General features: G+C 43.3%; 1 protein-coding gene across 4 annotated transcripts in view; it reads right to left on the bottom strand.

The window, feature by feature from the left end:
* Window positions 1-16912: 16912 nt before the first annotated feature.
* The window catches only part of CHST15 (carbohydrate sulfotransferase 15), a 48339-nt gene continuing 39310 nt past the window's right edge, over window positions 16913-25941 (bottom strand). For all 4 annotated transcript variants that reach the window (XM_062635208.1, XM_062635207.1, XM_062635206.1 and 1 more), the window contains 3 exons: window positions 21909-22065; window positions 18801-18948; window positions 16913-17538 (listed from right to left, as the gene is read on the bottom strand). In XM_062635208.1, the coding sequence (XP_062491192.1) occupies window positions 17348-17538; window positions 18801-18948; window positions 21909-22065 (496 nt within the window). In that variant the 3' untranslated portion in view covers window positions 16913-17347. The remainder of the gene's footprint in view (window positions 17539-18800; window positions 18949-21908; window positions 22066-25941) is intronic.

Here is a 25941-nt window from a genome sequence, read left to right as displayed (position 1 = left end):
GCTCTGGCTGTACCCTGCAGAGGGAAAGGCCCAGGAAAGATCATAATACATCTGTCCTGTGGCTGTCTGTTTCTGTCTCCTTATCCTCCAGACGAAGCTCACCCAGGCTGCCTGGCGGGAGCTATGTTCAGTAGAGAGTCTGAAGTGCTCCACACCTGCCATCAGAAAGCTCTTTTTACTTCCTGTTGCATCTGTTCCACTCCACCCACAGGAAACACAGTTCTATATTCTGCTTGAGACCTCTTGGAAGTCCTCCCCAGCACTTACATGTCTTTGAAAATCATAGTCAAAGACTCAGAGTAGAAATATATCTTTTTTTAACAATGGGCCTTGGGCTTCTCAATCACAAATACCTGTGGCTTCCTGATGAGCCAGCCTGACCCAGCACTTCCTTAATCTCTTCTCACTCTTTACTATATCCCTAGAAAACTGAAGGGCTTAGATTACCAAGGGATGCAGACAGTGACTGGCACTGAGCAAACCCAACCTGCACACAAGGCAATGGGTATCCAATGCACACAAATCTCATTCTCATAAGACATTTTATTCCCGTTGACTTAAATGATGTTGGGTTAATGGCATCCCTGCCCATAGCAGGGGGTTTGGAACTGGATGATGTTAAGGTCCTTTCCAACTCAAACCATTCTGTGACTTTATGAAGTCCTGTCAAGGTGCTAAGGATTGACTAACACTCCCTCCACTCATGCTATGTAAAACAGTCTTCTGTAAAGAAACCAGAGACTGGGGCTGGCCACCAGGCATCCTCAGGGTAAAATTAACACATCGATCTTTCTACTGCATGGGTATGGCAACACAGCCCGCTGTCAGCAGAGGTATCCCACTGCCTGCTTTTGATCTCCAGTATCCTAACAGAGGTGACCAGAAGGGTGCCACAACTCAGGCTCAAGTGCTGAACCAAAATGGATCCATTCTCAGAGCCAGTGACCTCACAAGGATCCACTCCGAGTCTGTAAATGCCGTTCATCACAGCTGCCTAAGCAGCAAGCATGTATTTGGCAGCCACCCTCTGGCTTTTGTTAGAGAGGTGAGGTCAATTTTTAGCAGATGGTTTTATTTATTTACATCTCAGCAGCCCTTTCTCAGCTTTATTTGTATTTATTGCAGGGGTTCTGTTTCTGGCTCTGGGGTTGCACCGGAGGTGTGGTGGTGCATTATAACCAGTGCTGACCATTCTGCAGGTTGAACAAATGACAACTGGCAGCCTTTGCGGTGTTTCCATTTCATAAGCACTTACTGCTGTGTCTCTCTGTGATAAAACACGTCAGCTCCCAGGGTGTAGGACGACCTGGAGCACATTAGCGTCAGAGATCCAACAACCTGATCAGAGTGTTTTCAAATGACAAGTGGCCTGTGGAGAAAGCAGGACATGGGAACCTCACCCAGCCTTTCCAAGCAAGCACGCTTCCAGGCGTTTCCCTGATCTTTAGCTCTCTATAACTTCCAGGTTCACTAAGCAGCTCTGTGGGATGCCACACATCAGAGGCTCTGAAAATTGCCAGATCTTCAATATTGCTGCCAGAAGAGTGATTGTACCTGTTAAATACTAAGAAAGGTGAGACAAGGGGAAATAGCCTCTCACCAATGGGTGCCGGGAGAGGCTTATTCAAAAGAGAGAGGGATCATGTTCTTCTACAAGGAAGACATTTCCTCCCAGAACTTGCAGTGTTCGTTTGATCCGAATCTTTATATGACTGCCTGCCAAAGATAATATGGCTATAGCATACCAAAACCATACAGAAATAACACTGTGATTAAAAAGTCTCAGGAAAAGCCAGCATCAGCCTGTGTGTCTGTGTGTATGGGGGTGTGTGAGTGGGTGGAGGACGTGGGACAACCTAAGCTGGGGCTGCCACTGCCACTCTGTGTTAGCACAACAAGCACTGCAGGGCCTTACTCCTCCTTTAGCATCCCTCACAATGGATAATTGCCATACAAGATAGAAAAAGGAGTCTGAATCATTACAAGGATATTGGGGAAGGATGGAAAAGTTTGCACAGGAATTAATGCAGTGTTGTAAAGACCTTAGAGTACTTTAGCAATACCAGCCCAAAGATCTCTTATTCGTTCCTTAAAGACTTGAAACACGTTTTGCAGTTTTAGGAAATGACTTTTTGTAGAGTTGGGCTTGAAAAAGCTCAGCACAAATAGCAAGTTTTGCTTTGCTTTTGATGTAAAGGAAAAAATGTTATTTTTACTAGGAAGGCAGATAATAAGTACAAAGGCATCAAACCTTTTTTTTAGCATTACGGTATAATGAATGATATGCAGTATTATGACTGATTATTATTTTCTTTACTATATGAGAGCTTCCTCATGGCAACTGAAAAGAGCCTTAGAATAACAAACATTTTTTCCACTGGTTTTCTTTAATGGGAAGCTGGAAGGGACCACTTGAGTTATCAAGTCCCCTCCCATGTAACACAAGGTAGCCATATAAATCGTAGAATCGTAGAATAGTTAGGGTTCGAAAAGACCTTAAGATCATCAAGTTCCACCCCCCCTGACATGGATAATTAGTTCAGAAGGCTCCCTTAAAACCCCATCTGAGGTGACCTACACCCCACAGACTGCACCACCTATCCCAGCAACACATTCAGGACCTCAATTCAAAGGTCATGTTATAAAGCACCCCGGGGAGAAAGAAGGAATGACGTAGGAAATTACCAGTTACTCTAATTCCCTGCAAGAGCAACGGCATTGCTGTTGACTAAAACTCCCAAATGTCTATATAAATTTCCGTATATATTCAGTAAATCCCTGAGTTTTTCTTTCTTCCTGTACTTTTTTTCCCCTGGAAGAAGCAGTTTGTGCTATTCCAGTCTTTTCTCACTTATGCATTAGAAATGCTTTGTTTATAAACCACCGAGATCCAAAGGGCATATAAAATTTTAATGAGACATGTTCTCCCAAGGATGAGAAGACTCAACGTTTCACCTGAGAGTGCCTCTTCTATTAAAAGTAGGCCACTTCAGCCTATCAACTCACATGGCTGAGACAGCATCCCACGCTTTCTGTTTGGGTTTTTCTGGCTGGTAAGAACAAGTTTCTACTGTGAGAAATGCCCCTCCAGCAGCAGCCAAGCATCTTCCCACTCCACAGATGGCTCCCAGCAGATGTGTTGGATGCACCTCTATTTGCCTAGGACCTGCTGAGCTGTGACCTTCCCTTGGCACGTGATGGGACCACCACTGGGCAAACACCTCCCACAGCTGGGATCTCCTGCTCCTGCAAAGCACCAGGACCTCACAGACAGAGGGAGCAGGCTCTGTGCCATCCCACCCTCACACATCGGGAGAGAAGAAAGGAAGTTTCTTTTCACCAAAGGAAATAACCAGAGTCAGGACTTTGGAGAGGTTCCCAGGAGCTTCTGTTGTTCTCTCCATTAGAGATGACTTTGGCACTGCCCCACCTTCTCCTGCTGAGCCTATAAAGCCACGTTAGATACCCCGTTGTGCACACCTGGGGCTTATGTCCAGAGGGGATGCTCATGCTGGTGAGAAACAGCACAGCGGCACTGTTTCCTACCCAACATGGGACTTGTGCATATGTAACACCCAGGCTGGCAATCACAGAGGAGCTCCTTCTGGTTCTGCTGTTGGGTTTTACTGACCTGTGCTCAGTAGGAACAGAGGAAGGTTTTATACCTTCCAGTGGATTGCCAGTAGAATTATTTCCTAAGCAATAGTTACAGGCTTAAGAAGATAAATCTCCACAAAGAGCATCTCAGCATGCATAAATGCATCAGAGGGCAGAGAAAGGCTCTAGAGATCCCAGAACTTCACTACTGCTTATGTCTATAGGTAGCATATAGAGGAAACATTTTTTTACTTATTTTACTGTGACTGTATTGCATCTCTTTATTTTTCATTGCAATGTCTGCAATGTTACTTCATGTAGCCTTTGTTTTCAGAGTAAAACCCCAAGTGATTGCAGTCAAAATACTGTCTTGTGATGTTGATTCAATTTCTGTTTAGTCCTTAGCCAGTAAGAAATCCTTTGAAGCAGCAGAACTGTGCTTGGACACACAGGAATCAGAGACAGACAGCAGGCAAATGCACCAGAGCAGAAATCACAGATTTGCTGCTAGGTCCCTGGCAGCTCCAGATACACCACAGAATCCTGGAATGGTTTGTGTTGGAAGAGACCTTTAAGCTCATCCAGCTCCAACCCCTGCCCTGGGCAGGGACACCTTCCACTAGAGCAGCTTGCTCCAAGCCCCTGTGTCCAACCTGGCCTTGAACACTGCCAGGGATGGGGCAGCCACAGCTTCTCTGGGCACCCTGTGCCAGCACCTCAGCACCCTCACAGGGAAGAGTTTCTGCCCAAGAGCTCATCTCAGTCTCCCCTCTGGCAGGTTAAAGCCATTCCCCTTGGCCTGTCCCTACAGGCCCTTGTAAAAAGCTCCTCTCCCCTGAGCTAAACCAACTCTGCTTCAGTTTTGCTTGCTCCAAAGAGAGGCATAACAGAGAGAGGACCTTGCTCCATTAAGTCCCCCCACTACTGGCCTTAGACCAAGCAACAAAATCCTCACTACAGGGGCTCCCAACCAGCCAAGTCAGTGCTTGTCTGCACAGCACCCTACTCCAAAGCATTTCCACAGCTCACTGCTGCTGGAAACCTTCCTGATACCCCCCCTCCCTCTACAGCAGAGCCCCAGGCTGTGACCACCAGCGCAAGAACCAGCACACATTTAGGTTAGGGAGGGGACAGTCAATAGGGAACCCCTCAAACCCATTACAGGCCTTACTATTCCCAAGTCTCACTTCTCTCTCCATCAGTGGAACTGATGGGTGCTAAGTATTTAACTGGAGCAGCATGTGGAAATGGAGAGGAAATAATCAGCCTCAGGTGCATGTCTCAGCTGTGGCTGCAGCTAATGTGTTTATGACCTAAGATGGGATCAACCAGTGGTATGTGCTGTATCTGCTGCCTCTCAGAAGAGTGCTTTGAGATTCAACTGCCTGTTACACAAGCGCCATATGGCCTGAAAATGCTTAGGGATGGTCCTTTGAGGAAATGATGTCAGATAAATGGATTTCCCCTTTACTGAGAATAAACTTGCGGCAAAGGAACTGTTTGGGTTAGAGGAGCAGCCTGAAAGTACCGCCTCTTCTCTCCTTTCCATCCCTTGCTGAGGTGCATGGCACTCATCACACAGAAGATGCAAGGTGGGTTTGTTCTTCCCTTCATCTTCCTCACACACTTTAACAAGGTGACATTTCCCATATGAAAACCAGGTTGCTGCAAAGCAGAGGGAAGTGCAGGGCTGGGTTTCATCTGATTTTCATGCTGGAGCAACTTGAAAACAATTCTTTTCCCAAATACATTCAATAAATTATAAAAACAAGGTAGTAGATGCTTGAAATAAGTGTTGCTGCCCCTTACAGTCCTATTCAAATTGACTTTAAGCATGTGAAATGATTTTTAAACTGCAATCAACATAACTGCATGCACATTTTAGGTATCTAAGTTTACTGTTGTGACTCACTCAGAGAGGTTTTTGTTGTGTAATATTCTCTGGGTTCAGTTTGTACATTTTCCTTTTCCTAAACATGGAATGTTTGAAAGACTGTAATTCAGGGAAACAATATTTATACTGTAATATTCTTCCTGACGTGTTATGCAGTGCAGGAAAAGACTTTGGCATCAACATGTGCTTCAGGTCCTTATCCAGGCATCCAGCCTGGCCCTCTAACAGACATGCTGGCACTGTCAGAACTGTTCCCATTCACCTGTGGGCTCAATAACCATCTGTTTAAAGACAATTTACACTTTATTTAGGGGATATTCATTATAATGAAGATTTCTTCAAGTGGCGTCTTGAAGAAAGACATGGACTTAAACAGGGGAAGTTTAGATTGGATATAAGGAGGAAATTCTTTCCTGTGAGGGTGGTGAGGCACTGGAATGGGTTGCCCAGGGAGGTTGTGAATGCTCCATCCCCGGCGGTGTTCAAGGCCAGGTTGGACAGAGCCTTGGGTGCCATGGTTTAGTGTGAGGTGTCCCTGCCCATGGCAGGGGGTTGGAACTGGATGATCTTAAGGTCCTTTCCAACTCTAACTATTCTATGATTCTAAGGTGCAAGTACCTTTATCTGCCTAACCTGCAAACCTGAGCCCATGTTATTTGTGTTACTAATGTGCATTAAAGCCAGGCTAGGGTGAAAATATTTCGAGCACAATCAGGAACCAGCTCAGTTTATTCTAGGGACCTGTGTGAGCTGCAGAGCAGAAAATCTGCAGCGTGTGTCTAGAAATGAGTCTCTCTGGTGACAAATGTTACGAGAACTGGGCCTGAATGGGATTAAATAAAAATGTGGTATTTCTCATGGTGAAACTGCTGATATATTACAAATTCCTCTCATAAATTTAAGAGTTTTTTCTTCTCAAGCACATGGTAGATATCATAACATCATGTCAGTTGGGAGGCCTCCTAAAAGACTGCATAGGGGGCCTATAGGGATGCTGGGGAGGGACTCTTCATTAGGGACTGTAGTGATAGGACAAGGGGTAACGGGTTCAAACTGAAACAGGGGAAGTTTAGATTGGATCTAAGGAGGAAATTCTTTCCTGTGGTGAGGCACTGGAATGGGTTGCCCAGGGAGGTTGTGAATGCTCCATCCCTGGCAGTGTTCAAGGCCAGGTTGGATGAAGCGTTGGTGACATGGTTTAGTGTGAGGTGTCCCTGGCCACGGCAGGGGGGGTGGAACTGGATGATCTTAAGGTCCTTTCCAGCCCTAACTGTTCTATGATTCTATTCTATAATGCAAAGCTGAAAGCTCCTGCATCTGTGTTAATGCTGCAGAGTGTTGATATTAACATTGCAGAGATGTCACAGAGAAGACTGAAGGTGTTGCACTGGGAACAGATGTGGTTAATCACAGCATTAAGTATGCTTTCTAAAAGCCTAGACCTCAGTATTTGCTGTGGAAATGGAAATTGTCTCAGAACTTTGCATTCTTTGTATGTTTCTGGTGTCCTGCAGTACTAACACAGAAAATTCACCTCTTTTTGGCATTGACCCAGTGCTATAGGAGACATTTAATTTTCAAATACAATGAGGATTTAGTTTAACTAATAGGTCATAGGAAGAAGAGGGGAGGGAATGGCTATAGAGGAGAAGCACGCAAAATGACGCTTCCTGAACAATGTGCAAGTTTCCAAGCATAGATAAGGATATATCTAGTATAGTATAATATATATATTATTAGAAAATAATAAAAAAAACCAATATTTTCTTGGTTCTTGGATTTAGGAACAGCCAGGTTCCGGCTACCTTCACAAAGCTTTGTAAGGAGCTCCACGTATTAAAACATCTCAGGATATTGCTCAAGCTAGTTACTCTAATCAGTTGCATTGTCCTTTTGAAGCAACCAATCAGGCAAATATCAGGCTGGTTCCTTACAGAAGAGGGATTTCTGTCCATGCCTATACAGAAGCCCTGCCAAGCTCTCTAGACTATCCTTCACTCTTCCCACCTGGAGCTATGTGTGGACTCCTGCCCATGCACAGGCTGGGTTTCTTAAGTAGCCTCTTTCTGTCCCATTGACAAGTTATCCTGTAAGACTTCGGATGATCCTATACTCTTAGGTGGAATATTAGTTTAGGTGTAATGCCTAAACATGGCTGATTTGCCTCCTTGATGCTCACCAGCCTCAAGGGCAGGAAGGTCCTAGGTCTGCCTTCTGAGAGGCTTCCTTGAGATCTGATGGGGGTCTGGGTATCATTAAAACATCATTAAAATCTTCTGAGTCCCAAGGAAGTACGTTGGCTACAGGATCCTCTTACTTTCCTTTAGCTTTGATGACTACAACCATGAGCTGGGTGTTATACTGCCTGCTGCAAATCCTCGATGCAGCATTCTTGAAAGTAAAGAAAATGTGAACAGAGAACATGCACCTCCTAACAAAAGTAGTCCTAAGAGCAATAACAGATTTGTATTTAATGCTCAGGGCACTTCAGATTTTAAAGATTTACAGTCTAAAATGCTGTAGATGCCTGCCAAGACAACAGTGAACACTGAACATGTGTCACTGGTTGGTTCCCTTTGCAGTTGGAAGACTGCACTTGGACGCTTTCATCTCTCTCTGACCTGGCTTCTTCAGGTCTCCAACACTTCTGTTGCTGAGCTTCTGTTCTGCAAGCAGTTAAATTCAGCAAATGCTGCTTCACGTGGTGCTGGACACCTACAGCTTCTGCCTCCTGAGGGTTTTACCACACTCATGCTAGTACGCTTGCACTGGTCCAAGTGCTTTACATCTTCTGGCTTCAGAAGCTGAGGATTTTGATTGCTTGCCCAATTGTTCTGTTTCAAATCCCTGTCTCAGTTCATGCTGTGCTGCCTTCAGCTCCCCAGTCTTTAATTACACAGCAATGAGTACCCACCGGGGTGTTCATTAAGTAATATACACTTCTGTAGCAAATACAGAAGAAAGGAGCTATTGAAAAGCAGCTTAATATGAATGTATAAACCCAGTACTTCTCAAATACAGTATTACAAAAGCTCAGCCACAGTTAGAAGTATGGGACTGCTCGGCAGCACCATCTGCTGAAATGAAATACACTTGGTAATCCAGTTTCAGCAAAGCACATATTAACTGTTGAATCAGGCCAGACATCATGCACTCTCGGCTTTGGAGTAGGAACAAACGGTCCAGGATTCACCCTGGGCCATATGACACAGCGCTGTCAAAGACCAGCTCATATGTGCCTCTTTGGAAGGTGGTATTTAGATGTAGAGGGCTTACTTTTTCAGTCTAAGCTTGTTGTTATGTGTTCACAGTATTACTGAAGCAAAAGATGCTTCAGCAACACTCAGTTTGGTAATGTCACTGTGAGGCAACAGAGCACTTAAATACTGTTTAATGATTCAATAAATACTGACTTGACTGCTTAGTGTGCAACCATCACAGAAGGATTTTTCACTGGGCATAAATTGTTTAGATGTCCTTTTCCTGATATATCATGCTCCAGGATAACTAAATAATGCACTGCAATTAACAGACTCCTAGAGTTTGGGCTTATGTTTGCCAGTCACAATAAGGAAGTGGTATTTTTATTTGCTACCTTCAAAATCCATATTAGTTGCACTGAGGTTTGAAAAGGGATTTGTATTCAGCAGCACAGATCAGAGTGAATTAGAAGGTGTGGGGCTACCCCAGACCTGGTGGGCTCATGCAGGAGAGAGGAGAAGGATCCCAATACCAGTGCCTCTACATGAATAGCATCAATGCTGTACGGTTGGACTCAATGATCTATAAGGTGTTTTCCAATCTAAATGATTACAGCAGTGCATGTAAATTGTACTGCTGTGCATGTTTCAGTCCTTTTGCCTGATTCTCCCAGAGCTCTTTGTGTTATGTATGAGTTATGTTATGTGTGAGTTGTATTGAGTTATGCTGAGTTATGTGGGAGTTATATTGAGTTATGTTGAGTTATGTACAAGTTAGATTGAGTTATGTTGCTGTGTAAGGGATATATTGAGTTATGTATGCGTTTGTGTTATGCGCCATGAGAAACGCTTTCGCTTCAACACTTGGTGTGATTCTGAGACAGCCTCTGTTAAAAGCTTTTTGTGAGTGAATCTCTCACCAGGATTTGCCCACCTGGCTGCAGTCACCATTAGACATGTCCCTTCTTTTTCCCCGGGTTTCTTTTGCTACCTCCTGGATGCCGTTTGCAGAGGAGCGCATCTGGGTCTGCCCATTGCACACCAGTGTTTCCAGCTGCAGCTGAATATCCAGAGATGCCCTGCCCTCTTGTGGTGTGCTGCTGGCCTAATCGCATCTCATCTGATTTTACACCCCGGGGAAATAAACGCCTGGAGACCCCTCAAAGCTGCAGCTGAGGGGATGGGGTGTCAGTGTGTGAACACGCTGCAGGCAGATGGGTTTTGGCAAGTACTGTGCTGCTCCTGCCACACATTGCCTCTGTCAGCAGCATCACATCCCACCACCCAAAATTGCCAGCATGGTTTCCCACAGAGACTAAAATGAAAGGCTTATGCAATTCTTGCCATCTCTTACACACCCTCTGGACCACAGTCCTTCCCTTGGATGGTCCTCCCATCCAGGTGTGCATGCAGGGACACTGAGACATCCCCCAGTCACAGAATCCTGGAATGATTTGTGTTGGAAGGGACCTTAAAGCTCACCCAGTTCCAGCCCCTGCCATGGGCAGGGACACCTTCCACTAGAGCAGCTTGCTCCAAGCCCCTGTGTCCAACCTGGCCTTGAACACTGCCAGGGATGGGGCAGCCACAGCTTCTCTGGGTACAACATCCACAACTCCTCTGGTTGGCACTGTCAGCACTTTTCTTAGCTATAAATGCAGCATTTAGCCTCTTTCAGTCTCTCAATCCAGTCTAGTAGCTCCCGTTCTTATTTTAGCCCTTCTCCTTCAATAGTTGCTCTGTTCCCTTTAACAGAGTTTACTCCTTCCCAAGCCTAAATGAGGCACTGGCTTCTGTTGTATGAGCTGAGCAAAGGGGGGTTAGGAACACATGTTTCTGCAGATCCCATTCCATCCCTGCTCCTCCCGACTCTGAGGTTTGACCTCCCAGTGCAACATGCAACAATAGACAAGTCTGTGGTGGGCTCAGCTGACACCTTTCCAGTCAAGCCAACATAGCTTCCCCAGGTTATATCATTATATCCTTTACCTAAGCCTTTTCAGATGGTCAAAATAATCCATCTTTTCTTTTCCTCTGACAGCCCTACATCTCTTCCTGGTTATTTCTCTGTCTGATTTATTCTGTTTTTTGGCTACCTTGCTAGGATTTACTTTCTTCTGTGCAGTTTTGCCCTATTGATTTCTCTCACCTCTTCAGGATTTCATCTGACTCAACTGCAGGATTTCTTTCTTCTTTTCCCCCTTCCTCCATCCCTTTCTGTAGCTGTTGTATCACAGCCTTTGCCTCCTTACCCTGCCCTGTGTGCCCTGCTCATATCAATGGACAGCAGTTTTCTATCTCTGATTTCAACATACTAGAGGAAGAGTTAAGATGTTTAAACTTAATTAACCACCCAGGTAATTGAGGCCACCCAGGCAGACAGCACAGGGGGCAGTGCTTGGCTCCTTCCAGGCCTGGGATAGCTTGGTTGGAGATATCCAAGTCTATTTCTGCTTTAATGCCTATTTAATGGCAGTATGACTGTCCCCTGAGTAGAAAGTTGGCAATTGCTCTTCTACTAGAAGACCTGAGAAAGCAACGGTCACTTAAACTAAGTCAGTTCAGGCCGGGAATATGCATAAATAAATATATACAGGCTGTGTGTCACCACGAGGGCTGAGCTGGGAAGACAGAAAAGCTGGGAATGACCTAATTCTTATGTTGCACACTCATCTGACTTGCGGATGTGCTCAACAAGCTTATAAACCAAGAAAAACAAACACTGACATTTTAAACACAATTGGGTTTTCTACAAACCCTTTTCTCAATATATCCCTGTGGGAGAAGACCCAGCTTGGCTGGATAAACAGCGAGCAGCCACTGATGGATGATGTCTCACTACACGTACATGTGTGAAGTAGACAGCATCTTTGGTCTCTGAGAAACCCAGCATGTTAAACAATCAGGATTAAGCTTCCTCAAAAGCTAAGCCCCAAGTTATTTGCCATTCACCTATGGCTTATGCCTCTGTAGCCTAAAACAGAGCTTTGGGAGCTCCTCTGAGGCTGTTCTTCCACTGCAATGCTCTGAGTATCAGCACCTTCTCTTTTCTCATTCCCATTCATTAGTAGATGAAGGGATCATTTTGTGAGACATACCTAGACTGAGGAAAGAACTGTGAAGTATTCTGTCCCTCTTTTAACACTAAGTGACAGTGCTTGCCTGAGGTTTCCTTGGGAAGATGCCCTGTGTAGCAGCTTTGCAGTGCTACCACTACCTTGCAGTAAGTTGTTACTGCAGCAACTGCTACTTCAGTAACTAAACAGCAATTGTAAAGCTCTTAAGGTTGCATTTTCAGCATTTTCCTCTAGATCTTGGCTGTGACATGCAGCTAAAGGAGAGTGAGCACCTGGGTAGGTGGGAAACAGGGAGTGTTGCAGTGGGTAGGATCCTGCCACTGAGCTGGGAATCCAAACTGAAGAGAAAAGGCATCTGAGGGTAGGGAGGCAGGTATTAGGTGCACTCCCAACCCTCACTGGGACTTGTTTCTCCAGGACTGGAGGTGATGAACCAGTCACATCATGGGCTTGGGGCTACTCACCCCAGCAGAGCATCAGATGAGTCAAAAGATACAGACATGATACAGATGTGCACAGAAATCTTACCCCCTCTTCCTGAAGCCATCATTGGAGAGAAGTACATTTGGTGGGTGATAGGAGGAGAAGACAGGTGGACACATACAGAGCCCGGTATTCCAGTGCTCCCCTGCTCTGGCACAGCCCAAGGGTGGGAACAGCCCCTTCCACTGCTGTGGAGACACCAGCACACCTAGACCTGCTCAAAGGGGCAGCTTTTCCACCTAGCAAATGCATGCTCAGAGACGATGAGGGCGAGGGATGGGATGTGTGTGTTTCCTCTGACGTGAATGTGCTGATCACTATTTGAGTGTCTTCTAAATCTTATTTTTCTGTTAATTGTGACTTAATACGTACCCAGCAGGCCTCTAATTTTCAACGGCAGCTTTCTGCCTGGCAGCCCATTAAGCCCCTGCCATGCTGGCAATCATTTTAAGGGCCGTTCCATTGATTGAGGTAGCACAGAGAGCTGGCAGAGTTTTCACAGGAGCTGTGACTTAGAAGCAAGGGTCCCCAGGAGGACAGTGCTGGAATCAGTGGAGGTGAGCATCTCCCCAGCCTCAGCCTCTGACGTATGTCCCCTGATGCAGGCAGAGAAGCACGGACAGAAGTGTGGACCAAAGGCTCTAACAGCATCTCTGCAAACTGTGTTTCCCAGGCCACAGCCTGACAGCAGTTTGGCAGCCGCTCTGCTATTAACAACTAGAAGTATCACTGCAATAACATGACCTAATAAATCCCCTCTGTGCAGAGGTAAGTGCTGCATAATGGTCAGCATTGGTGCTGCCAGATCCCAATGGGAAACTGCAGCACATGCAGGACCCTGAAGCAACTCCCCAACAGGGATTGCAAGGATGAGGTTGTAGCGAGAGTTGGATCTCTTTTCCCAAGTATCAGGTGATGGGACAAGAGGAAACAACCTCAAGTTGTGCCAGGGGAAGTTTAGACTGGATATTAGAAAGCGTGTCTTCACCAAAAGGGTTGTGAGGCACTGGAACAGGCTGCCCAGGGAAGTGGTGAAGCCACCATCCCTGGAAGTAGTTAAAAGATGTGTAGATGTGGCATTGAGAGCAATGGTTTGGTGGTGGTCTGGGCAGTGCTGGGTTAACGGTTGGACTCAATGATCTTGAAGGTCTTTTCCAACCTAAACGATTCTGTGATTCTGCAAAGCTGGGGATATGTGGAGTCAGCGCCCCTCCACCGGGTCCCCAGCTCCTGGGCTGCACGGGAAGTTTTATTCCTGTGGCATTGGAAAAGAAGTGGAAATCATTTTTTCCCTTTTTTGCACCTGCCTTTTTTTCAATATAGGAAGAGAAAACCCAAACCGCGCCCGCGGCACAAAGTGTTGCCCGCTTTGACCACACGATGGTGCTGCAACACAAGCGTTTGTTGGGAAAATACAGCTGCTCACGACATCCTGGAACCATGGAATCTTAGAACGGTTTGTGTTGGAAAGGACCTTAAAGCTCATCCAGTTCCAACCCCTGCCACGGGCAGGGACACCTTCCACTAGAGCAGCTTGCTCCAAGCCCCTGTGTCCAACCTGCCCTTGAACACTGCCAGGGATGGAGCATCATTTCATGTGCCTGTGTTAGGGATATCTATCAGGAGTAACTTCCTGTGGCATTGTTGTGCCTTGTCTTTAACAAAAGAGCATTTGGCTTAGTTGGAAGATGGATTAAATTCTTGGCAGAAGGATGTATTCAGAACTGTGGCAGCTTCACCATTGATCTTCAGTTTATTAAGCTGAAGCATACAACCCTGAGCACTGGACTCAACAGATACTAACATTTTCCATGTAAACCAGTGCCTGTTTTTCTTAGCCGGAGATCCTTTGTTTTTACTGCGCTTCTTTCAGCCAGCCAAGCTGCTTGGCCCAAACATGCGAGGTCTTACAGAAAACACATTTCACATTCTTCTGCAGTAGCAGGGAGAATATTTGGAAACAACCCTTCCCTCAGTGCCTTTGCACTCAGCAAAGCTGCATCTTTGCCTGATTACTTCTGTTCAGCAGGGATAAGAGTGAGAACGCAGTATGAGACAACACATTTTCGGAGGTCTCTGCAAAGAGCCGCTGCTACGCTTTGGCAAACATGAAAATCTATTGTGTTGATAGCTAGTCCAATTCCTTAGCAAATTACTGCTCTGGGGATGGAGGTCAGCTCAGTGCTGCAGCAAATAACAGTAATATTGAGTTCTTTCACAGCTAGAATTGTCAACAGAAAGGTGAAGGGAATTGGAAGAAATTGGCATGAGCTTTATCCAATATAGAGATCTGCTGTGAGGCTGGAGTGAAGTCACTGAATGGCAGCAATACACTGCTCTGAGGCTGACAGAGAGGGGCACTGACACCCAGCACTGTCACATCATTCAAGAAAATCAAATGCTTTTTTACTTTAAGGTCACCAGATCAATATTATTTTTACAGTATGGACTAGAGAGCAATATCCTTACTTCCAAGATACCCTTTTGACAGCTAATTTCCTACTTTTTGATACTTAGTCGTGCCCCAACCCAACAGTATAAGGTTGCAATGTGTTAAAGTGAGAGACCATAATTTGGAGCTCATGAAAAAGATGAAGACCTAAAAGCAGCTTCAACCACAACACAGCCTCATTGGAGACTTCGCTTTCAGATCACATATAGCTTATAGCCCCTTCCCTATGTGTTGCAGTGCTCTCCACAGCACAATGACTCTCAGTGCACTGCCTGCTCCCACCCTTGGGCACATCCAGACACCACTGTTCAGCATCATACAGGGAACCTCCAGTCTTTCCCTTACTCTGAGTCAGAACTAGGCAAGACCTCAATCTAGGAGGGTGATGGGTATGATTCAGCCTTAAAAAAAGCAGAAATTATGACCATGAAGCATGTTTTGATTTAGTTTATATACTTAGGCAAAAGGCAGAGAGAATTTCCCCAACCACTAATGGACTGCATGAGTCTGCTGGCAGAAATTAGAGTTCAGCACCATACATCAGTGTGACACAAACTACTGTGTCATTTGTTCATGGCATTATCCCTCACACTAAATGATAATAGCAGAAACATTCATTAGCTTTTAGGGCCGGTAAGATAACATCATGAACTCGTGGTTGTAATGGAAATATTTGACCATGGCAGATCAGGTTAGCAAACATTGTGTATAGCATTATCCTGACCACACAGTGTTGACTCTAATTCAGAGCACAGGTAGCAGAAATCTTTTAATGTCAATAAACTGTTGACTGAAAATTTTACATTTGCAAACAGCGGTGAATTTATTCTGATTTTCTGATTAATTCTGCCATGGTATTTTTTTGTACTGCTAAAATAATCCATCCTCAGTCCTCAAACCATTTTTGGTCTTTAAGCATTCCTGAACTAGAACTAATCTGTTCTGGTTGTCTAGAACTACTTCCCTCATTTACTTATTTTAGTCTTTCCAAACACCAGACTGAACCCTTTTTAGACAGCACATTAACAGTTGGCAAAGTACCTAGAAATATACTTCTGTTACAAAAAATCTCACAGCATCAGTCATATTCACGTGTGAAATGTTCACGATTCATGTAAGTTTTCAGCATTAATTCTCAGTTTAGGAACACAGGAGGTAAATAACTTGTCCCTGTGGAGGAAGATGGTGAATAGTTACCCATAGTATTTGAAATCTATTTGTGAATCCATCAGGAAGCTGGATTGTGGGGCCCTACGTAAAGGTTGAAAGGACACATAATGCCAATTAGAAATGATTCTTTGGGTTTTTGATACCTGGTAGCTAAAGACCAGCTTCATTTGGTCCACTCAACATGCATTCAGGGAAGAAACAATCCATTTTGGCCTTAAAATGAAGTCATCTACAGGCAGCATTTTCATGTGTCCATGCCGGCCAGTTCCATCTTCATCTGTAGCTATCAGTGACCCTGACCAGGTGTGTTTGAAATCAAATATTGAATTACTGCACATTTATAGACAAATTTGGACATTTTGGTCAAAGAAAAACTTTCAGATAGTCCAAAATTTCTCCATAATTGATAAAACTTTTTTTTTTAATCAATTCTGCATATCTCAACCTTCTTAACTAGATGTAGACATCTTTCCTGAAGAAGGAAACACACAACATGCAACCAATTAATTAGGTAACACCCCCTCTCTATGAGGACACAAGATACTGTGCATCCTGTCCATTTATGCATTTAATAACAAGATTTCATATTGATCTTAAAATGCATATTTCTTTGTAATGGAGAAGAGTAATTGTGTAGAACCTAACAGAAAACTCCATAAAAGCTCTCCATGGCCAGTAATGGACTTTACACCGAGCCTGTTAGTGGTTTCCTGGGTAAATGTGTGAATAATATGAATAAATGATACGCATTTGTATTTACATGAACAATCTATGGTAGACAATGGATTTGTATATTAGACACTAAATGTGGCTTGTTGTTTGTATTTCAGTCATCCATTCTTACCTGGAATAGAAAATGTTCTTTCACAAGATCTGTGGCTAAGAAAGTCCATTTATCTTGAAGGTATAAATTAGACTTGCAAATTTATGCAAATGCAATTATCCTTTATCTTTGTTTCAGAATTAAGGAAACATAAAAACCTTACTGAGAGTGAAGACCATTTGTGAGTATGCTGACAAAAAGAAACCAAATTTTAGGTTGAATTCAATTAAAAATTTTAATGACTAAATGACATTGATAGTTTGAAAAAATGAATGAATAACATATACTGAAAATGAGATTATAAGTGTAATTGTAGGAAACTGATGCTAGTGCTGTGTTGCAGCATCTTAAAGAAGGTTAAACTTCACCATCCCCATGGAGAGAGTAAGACATCATCTTTGTACTAATGCTTTTCCACTCTTTTCCAGGGGTAAAAGAAGTTGCAATAAACTGATAAACAAGATGCTTTACATTCTCACAAGGAAAATGTGGTATAGCTGTCGTGAAGTGTGCTGACTGAAGGTGAGAGTCTCAGCTCATCAATCGGCTTCTCTTTGGAATGGGAAAAATGTAAATATCCACGCACAAAAATAGAATTTAAAAAAATAAAAACTCCTTTAAGCGCTGTATTTGTGGCACCAAATTTACATATTATGTCCTCTTCCATAAAAAAGCATCATCAAAAAGAACTTGTGCCAGTTTCGTATTAAAAGGCCTATAGAAATCTCTTAAAATTGCCTTTGTTGTTGGTAGCATAGGTCCTAGACTTCTGTCTTCAGGTCGTCTAGTGTTTGATGCAGGACTCTTTGTAATCAGAGCTTCTTGTTTCTCACTTAGAGGTCCTGTGGAAAACCAGAAGGTTATCTTGGCATATTTCACTAAAAATGCCCATGCTAAAGACAGCAAATGACTAAATCAGGTTTGCCGGGGGAAGACGAATGGAATTTGCGTTAGCAGCAGTGATGTTTCAGAATACTTAATACAGGCTTAGACTAGTGAAATAAATCACTGTTAGTAAATATGGAAATAATATGTTTTCCTTCCATATTAATTAATCATTGCTACAACAAGCAGCATAAATCATTCCTGGAGGAAAAAAGAGTGTTTTCAGAAGACAGCTATGACATTGTGGAAGGTGGCCTTGCCCATGGAAGGGAGTTGGAACTAAATGATCTTCAAGGTCCCTTCCAACCCAATCCATTCTGTGACTGTAACTTTCCATCCATTTTGGATTTGCAATTATTTGCTAGTGTCACTTCATTTTATGATGTGAGTTGTCTAATATCTGACAGCAACTCTCTGGGTTTCACTCATGTAAGCCCTCTTTATTTGTTTTAGAGGCTGTCAGTGGGATCAAAGTGGTCCACGGGTATAGCAATGCCCCTATTCCAGGAACAAAAGTAAGCCCTTGACAGTGTGTTTCAGCAAGATAAAAAACCCACAGACTTTTCCAGTGTAAACCATATTCAGGAAGGAGATGCCAAACACTTCATCTGTTCAATCTGCTACATTCAAACTTTCTCATCATCTAGACCAGTGTTTGGACCAGCCAGACTATTTTGCAGCCACATTCTCATCCTCTTGCTACTGTCAAATCAACATTGGGCAACATTTTGTCTGCCAGCGTTTCTCTGAGGATTAGCAGCAGATGTCTCAATCAACACAGCAAAAACACAATTTCCCCCTTTTCCCAAGGCTAGAAGCTCAACCTTTCATCATACTCAGATTTAGATCCTGGATTGGTGGATGCTGGCAACAGCAGGCACACTTCAATTTGTTTAAATTGCATGGGATTGCTCTTGCACCTATGTAAGCCCATGTCAAACAAGCCCTGACTGCCTTCAGAAGAAGGACTGGCTTCCATATGATAAGATTTATCAGATATATCCCTACATTCTGAATGATTTTGAGTTTTTTCCTTGACATAATCTTATTAACATCTTCCAACACCAGCTTTTCTATGGGAATTTGAGAGCTTTAATTTTGCTCGACTCCAGGCAACAAGTTTAATGCATACTTCAAGCCAGATTCCCATGCTCCTATTTTGTCTCCTAATAAGCAGAAATTACCTAGAAGAAGGATAAATCAGCCAGAAGACACATACCCAGATCCAGAAACCGGAACACCATGTGCATGGTGTACTTCACATTTGATGCATGGTCCTCCAAACGAAGAACAAGTATCTGATCTTTGTTAAAAACTGTCAGCCAGTCCAAAAGATACACGACATAGAGCCCAACCTGTAACCTTACCTGTAAGCACAAAAAAAATCCAAAGCAAATAAAGATTAATTCATCTTAGAACACTTGTAGCAGTAAGAAACCAAAGCTCAGCTCTGCCTTTTGGGCAAAATTCCCACACACGTGCTTCTGAGGAACCATAAAAAAGACAATATCTGAACATGGAACATTTGTTTAATCTTCCTTTTGTTTTCAGTGCAGCTTAAGGAAATCTTTGTAAATGGCCTTTCTATTGGTTGGAGATACCATTTTACTAAGGGCTTGGTTATGTACCTGCTGCACCAGGCACAGGTCTGCATAAAAGCACTGCACAGAAACAACTATATGAAGAAGGATGCTTGGCCATCTCACCTCCATGCTCCTCTGTGCTTGGGATGACCCAGGCTTCACTGTGAGTAGTACAAATACTCCAAATTGGTGTCAAGAATTAGATTTGGATGTATTTGCTTGTATCCTCTCATTGCAATAATTAGATTTAGATCTAAGCTGAAGCAGCAGTGGCTGCTAGACAGTGTTAATGGCACGTTGTCTGAGTACGCGATGAGAGTGCCAGACTATGTTAGACCAGGCATGTGAAAAGGCAGTTTTTCAGCCTATCCTGATCTAATCTCTGTTTTTCTTCCCTCCTCAATTTTACATAACAAGCTGAAACATAAAAAGGGTAGTCTGGAGTTCTTAAAAGTCCAACCTCCAACTGTGCCTATAAATACTTTTCTAAATCCCTTCAGGCTCAGAAGAGAGAATCACGAATCCCAAGTCATAAGCATCTTTCATAAAAAAGACTTAACATCTTTAAGTCGCATTACTGCAGAACAAATGAATTCAGATAACAATTGTGTCTTTCACTTCTTACACTGACTTGTGGCCTACACTGATACCTAAATTCCAGTAAAATAAGCCCTCTTTTGAATTATTGCTAGTCATTATTATCATAATGTATGATTCTGATGCAAGACTTTGGCTGTTTATAACAGTAAGCATCTATATTTAGCAGACTTCTTTGTATACATGCTACACAAGAATTTGAAACATTTAATTAAAACATCAGCCTAACATGTAATAATAATGACACATATACTAATAATAGCTCTCCAGCCCTCAGTCAGTGCCCCATTTCACGGAATACTGGGTCAAACATGTCCTCAGTGATGGGTTTTGCTTTTCTTTCTCCTGGGAGATGGAGGTGAGCAAAGGGCAAGCATGAGCTGCATGATATACTTTGGGATTGCAGTGCTTTCCCACACAGGTTTAGAAACCTTTTTAAAGTTTTCCACCAGAAAGCAGAATTTTAAGCTCATGTCCCCATAATTTTAACTAATATGATCCTATAATTTTCAGTTTTCTTGGAATCAGCAAGAATCTTATTCACTAGACAGTGTGTTGTACTGACTTCTTTTCCATCGCTGTTCTTCTGAACCAGATCATCTCCTTCCATAAAGCTCCAAAGCTTCTCCTCTATACATCGAAGGCATCAGTAGAGTTTCCCAAGCCCTTCTCCCTTCCATAATAGCTATTCTTTCAGTTTGTTCACCCTGGCTTTGCATGCCTTTCTCTGGGTAATATGCTTTTCACTGATTCTAAGGATAAGCTGCCAAACACCCCTTTCTTTACAGGTTAGCAGGTATCAGCAGCAACACAGCAACAACGTCTATGACACCTCTTTTGTTTCAGGAATATATTAACAAATAACAACATAAAAGTCTTCTGGCATAGTCACACAGTTAGCAATCTAATGAGCTCACCAGGGAAAATAATCCTTACTTTTTCAACGTGTAGCAAACTGTACACATAACAAACAGACTTTAGCAACTTGAATGAAGCAGCCGCTAAAAAAGCCCATTGAGGAGCACAGTTAGCATTTGTGTTTTATTACGAATAGCATTTGTGTTTTATTACAAACACCTGCTTGTGGCTCTTTGGGAAGAGGCATCCTCTGTTCACTTGCAGAAGTATCTTCTTCAGAGGGCTGCCTAAGACAACAAATGAAGATTGGTTCTGTACCCCGAGGATGAAGAGAGGAGGAAACTCTTTCCTTCTGGTTCCCTCTCTGCCTTTCTCTCTCCACAATGGAAGAAATGCATTTGTACAAGCAGATGGCTGGAAAATGCTGTGATATTGCCCAGCAGCAGCTCGTGTCTGTGGAGGTCCTGGAGGCTATCAATAAGGATGAGCAGCTCCAGTCTACCTGCCAAGGTAAGTAAGAGGAATGTCCTCTGCTGTGGGGCTCAAGCTGTGCAATACACTCTTTTATGGCAATTTTATTGAGTGGAGGAGGGCAATAATTTCCTCCTGGAGACAAAGAGGGGAAGTATTCCCTCTAAGTCCTCAATAGCCTGAGCAAATAAAATAAGATTGAATGGCAAATTGGCCAGAAGTGATACTTCAAGTCAATCTGTTCCATATTATTCTCCCCCCTCAAGCAAAGTTTGAAGTCATTACTACACTGAAAATGTGAATTTTGGAATATTGAGCCTGTGATACTCATCCATTCTCCTGCCAGCACTTTCTGTATTTCCTGTTATCATTTTCTGATGTGCGCAACTGAAAAAGAAAGTTTTTTTTATCTAGTTATTGGTAGCCTTTTCTGGAGAAAGAATACATCATTTCTTCCGATTTTGAGGCAATTTCACACCAGAAAGATCCTTGCCAGAACTACTTTTTGGAGACATCTGCAAAAAAAGCTTACACATTAAAGTGTAATCTTCACTAAATGTGCTCTCCATACGCTTGCACAATGGAAAGACTGTATTATTACTGTTGGCATTCATCAGGGAACAGACTGAGGAGACAGCTGAGCCAGTACATCAGCTTTTATATGTTTACATATATATTTATGTCATCCCCTTTACAAATGAAAACGGAGAAAGTTTTATTTCCTGATGCTTATTTGCTCAGCATTTTGGTGTTTTAATAACCTTGACACAACGCACCATCCCACAAGCAAGGAATCAAACGTTCTTGGAAATACATACGGGCATGGCATTGTTGAGGGTGTTGTTGTAGACACAGGCCCTCAGGGAATAATCCAGCATGCAATTTTCAAACAGCTGCAGTGATTCTGCCACTTTTTCATGAAAATCTTCCACAGATTTATTAGCACTTGCAAAGTACAGATAATCGGAGTACAATCTGTGAATGAGAGATGCGTAAATGATAGAGGGAATGAAAGCAGACTTATTTACATGAGAATGGCAACCAGTTAAGTGCATCAAGGGAAAGGGTACATGTGTGTAACATTGCCCCATAGGCAGCCTGGTCGGGCAGGGATACATTTTCTATTCATTTTGATGGGGTTTGGCTCAGAGTAGCACTCATTACAGGGAGCTGCTAAACATCATCTCTCCTTTCAAGGTCAGCACCACTCAAGAACCTGACCCTAGTAATTGTGCAAGCCAGTATTTTCTCCTGAAAACAAGTTTTACAAGTGTATGTGCTTTTATTTTGTGTTATCTACCACTAATGGAACTGTTCTCAGCTGACATTGGGTGCCCCTCTATATCTGGTGCTCCACACTGCCATGGATAGAAACAGTCCCCATCCCAAAAGCTCAATGCTGATTTCAAAACCAACAGAGAATGGGACAGGTTATAAGGAGCGATTTGTATATGATTACCAAGCTGGCCAACATCAAGAGCAGGAAAGAGTATAGATTTCATAGCTTTTTTCAGAAAGCTCCCCCTCCAACCCTATATTGGCTTTCCATCAAAACCTTCCAATTTACAGCATTCCATCTCTTGGTTTTTTCAAGCTGAAATACTCCAGCTAGGTGAATGGTTCACATTTGTGCTACAGTGTCTAGTGCCGTACTCCCTAAGCAGTCCCACCTCTGCTCAGAGGACAGCAGGACATGAGCCCATGCATTTTTGGAGCTTGTAGGCAAGCAGAGCCCCTGCAACAGCTGCTGCTGTGAGCAAAAGCCACCAGCAACAGGAATTTCTCTAAAGTTACAGCAAAGGAATATCCCTTTATTGCACATTTTTAGCCCAAGTTTTACAGTTGCTTAATATCACTTTTAAAAGATTATCTACATTCAAATCCCTCTGGAGGGGGGTGGTGGTGAAACAACCCAAAACCTCCAGGCAAGTGAAACACCTGTTTTAGCATTAATCCCTCAAACCCTGATTAAACTTTTCCAAGGTAAATGTGGCTCAAAGAGACAGAGGAAATGCCCTGACACAGAGTAAATATTAGATCTGCTTTCTTCCAAATTTAGGCTTAGAAACTATGACCAGAACCAGTACTGTAGGTATTGTTTGATATGCTGTTATTGAGAAGGAGTCATTTCTCCAAGTGTATTTGCAGCACAAATATTGTGCCTCCATAGCACCGACCTCTCACAAATCCTAGATATCTCTCACCCTCTTCCAAAAAACACAGGTGTCTAAGGAAAAAACTAATAAAATCCATTTATTTCGGTCTTATTTTATTGCTGCAGTAACCTTTTGTACTGCACTTTATTTATTTTTTAACTTCCCTTGGTGTCCACAGGTACTTAAAAATTCATCATTTCATTTAGAAAGTTTAGGCCCTAATCCAGCAAAGCACTTAAGCACAGGAATAGCCCCTCTACACTCATTATTTATTTTAGCGTTTTGCAAGAGCATGATTTTAATTCCCATATGAAACAAACAGAGGCTCTCTGTTAGTTTTAAAAGGAAGGGTTGCATTTGTTGCAGGATGCTTCCCATTCAACTTTTACCCATGTTCTAAAAGAAGACTCATAGCAAACTATAGAAGATGAGGCAGAGACACCCAATACTATGTATAGGAGTGACCAACTAGGAAAAAGACTCTTTTTATCCAGTTCTTCCAGTCTGGCAAATATGCTTCAGACAGCTTTCTTTAAATGAAAACACTCCACCTCAGAGCAGAGGGATGGTACTAGGTTTGGACCAGGCTGGTTGAGCAGCCTATTTCAAAGTGATGCCCACCAGTCTTTGAGGACCACAACCATGGCACCATGAGTGTCTCCTCTGCAATGGCAGACCTTGGTTCCTTCACACTGTACCCACCAAAGAGCCACCCCATCAGTACAGGGTATGAGAGGGAGAAGCTACGGACAAAGCCAGCTGACTTCAACTAAATCAGGCACACAACAGCATCTCCTGCTTGCAGAGAAGTGTGTACATCAACAAGATCTGAGCTTGCCCGGCTTGTGCCAGGGATGACAGGACCGACTGCTCCTGGCAGACAAGATGAAAAGCTTCTTGCTAAGGGAAATCAGCCAGCAGACATCATGTACAGCGCGGGCCTGGCTGCAATTTCATTTGCAATGTTTAATATGACTGCTTAGAATTTCTATTCATCCATTAAAATAAATGCATCATTTTAAAGACTTGCTGACATCTGATGGAAAACTACATTCTTCAAGACAAGCTCCATCTCTACAGGGCAGTCGAGATTTTCTATGTTTCTTTCCATCTGTTTTTAATTCTGGGGACATCTGCCTGGAAATAAAACCTTTGCTGATTAGGATTTCAGCTGTTCCAGCTACTTGAAGTCCTTAACCTCAATCACCATCCATTACAATGAAATAATGCTGACACTGACACCCACCATCGCAAATCTTGATGTCCTCCAAATATCCCCCACTGGGGGATAGACCAGACCCTGTGCAGGTTAGATCAGACCCTGGCCCAGACACTCCTGATTTTCTCCTGGCTACTGCATTATTGATGGAGTTGCCTGGGCTTCCCATTCTGCCAAAGCTGCTTTTGCTCCTGAAGCTCAGATGAGCTATCAACAGCAAAGGCATAGGGAATCACAAACAAAAAGCCACCAATTTATCATCAATAGAGCAAGTGAGATGAAGCTGACTTTTTATCTCACCCTTATTAAAGCTGGCAAAGAACTACACCTGTATTACAAAGGATGGTTAAAGCAATCAGGGAATTTGTTGGTAGTTTACATGAGGAAGCCACTTCAGCCAGCTCTCTAGCAGAAAATTGCCATCTGTTAAATCCTGAGGTCAGGAGATGCCATTAGAAGTTGAGAGCTCTATTTCCTGACAAAGGAGATGAGAAGCACAGCTCTGCCTTTCCTCAGTAGCCGTGTCCTACCATCAGGGAAACCCTCCAAGGAGCACCCTTCTCTTCCCGCTGCCTCCAAGAGCATCCCAATCCTGCTCTTCTCCCAGTGCTTGAGCTCACACCAGAGCCTGGTCCCACCATCATCTGCAGCCCCTTCTCCTTCTCAGTCATTTCTGGGGTTTTGCCCCTGAGCACTGACCTAAATATCCTGGATATCCCTACGGAGCTACAGAGAGAAGGAATTCACACCCGCTTGGTCTGATACTTTTCAACTCCTTCCTCATGCCCTCCACCTTCCCTGTTGTCCTCATCATTATCATCATCTTTCAGACAACACAGTGGGAAGAAATGCCTCAGAAATCTGGAGGAAGACTAGAAGAAAAAGTGAAATCCAAGTGGAAAAAAGGGCATTCCTGGCTAACCCAATGGAGAACAATTTAATAACAGCCTGCACCTTTGCAAAAGCAGAGCTTTTTCGCTGCAAACGAAGTCAGGAAGACCAAGAATGAACTCCTATTGGCTGAACAAGCTAAAATTGCCCAGTAAAGCTTTATATGACTGTTGCACCAAGCATTTTTAACTTAAAAGAAGTTTGTATCATTTGCTAACTCTGGAGCTATCTGCAATCTTTGAATCAATTTGAACAGTATACCCCTTGAAGATATAAACCTTATTATTTAACCTGAACTGAGGCATGTATAGGACCACACATGCAGGGACCTATAAATACAAGTGCCATGCTCAGTCAAGTGAGCCCTGCTGAGAACCAGGGCATATTAGCTCAGGTGATGGAGTTATATTGCATTTGGCAAGGTACATATTCATTTCTTTTCAGGTGTCCACGTGTGGCACTCACTGTAGCATTTACACTCACATGTCCCTCTTTAAAACACTATCACAATGCCAAAATACACAGAATAAAACCCCTTGGCAGCTCTTAGCACAAACCATGCAACTCCATCAAATACCACGTGAA

The sequence above is a fragment of the Pezoporus occidentalis genome, unplaced genomic scaffold (genome assembly GCF_034315485.1).
Source record: "Pezoporus occidentalis ecotype Australia unplaced genomic scaffold, CSIRO_AGI_Poc_V1 ctg45, whole genome shotgun sequence".
Lineage (NCBI taxonomy): Eukaryota > Metazoa > Chordata > Aves > Psittaciformes > Psittacidae > Pezoporus > Pezoporus occidentalis.
This window is presented reverse-complemented; position numbering and strand designations above follow the sequence as displayed.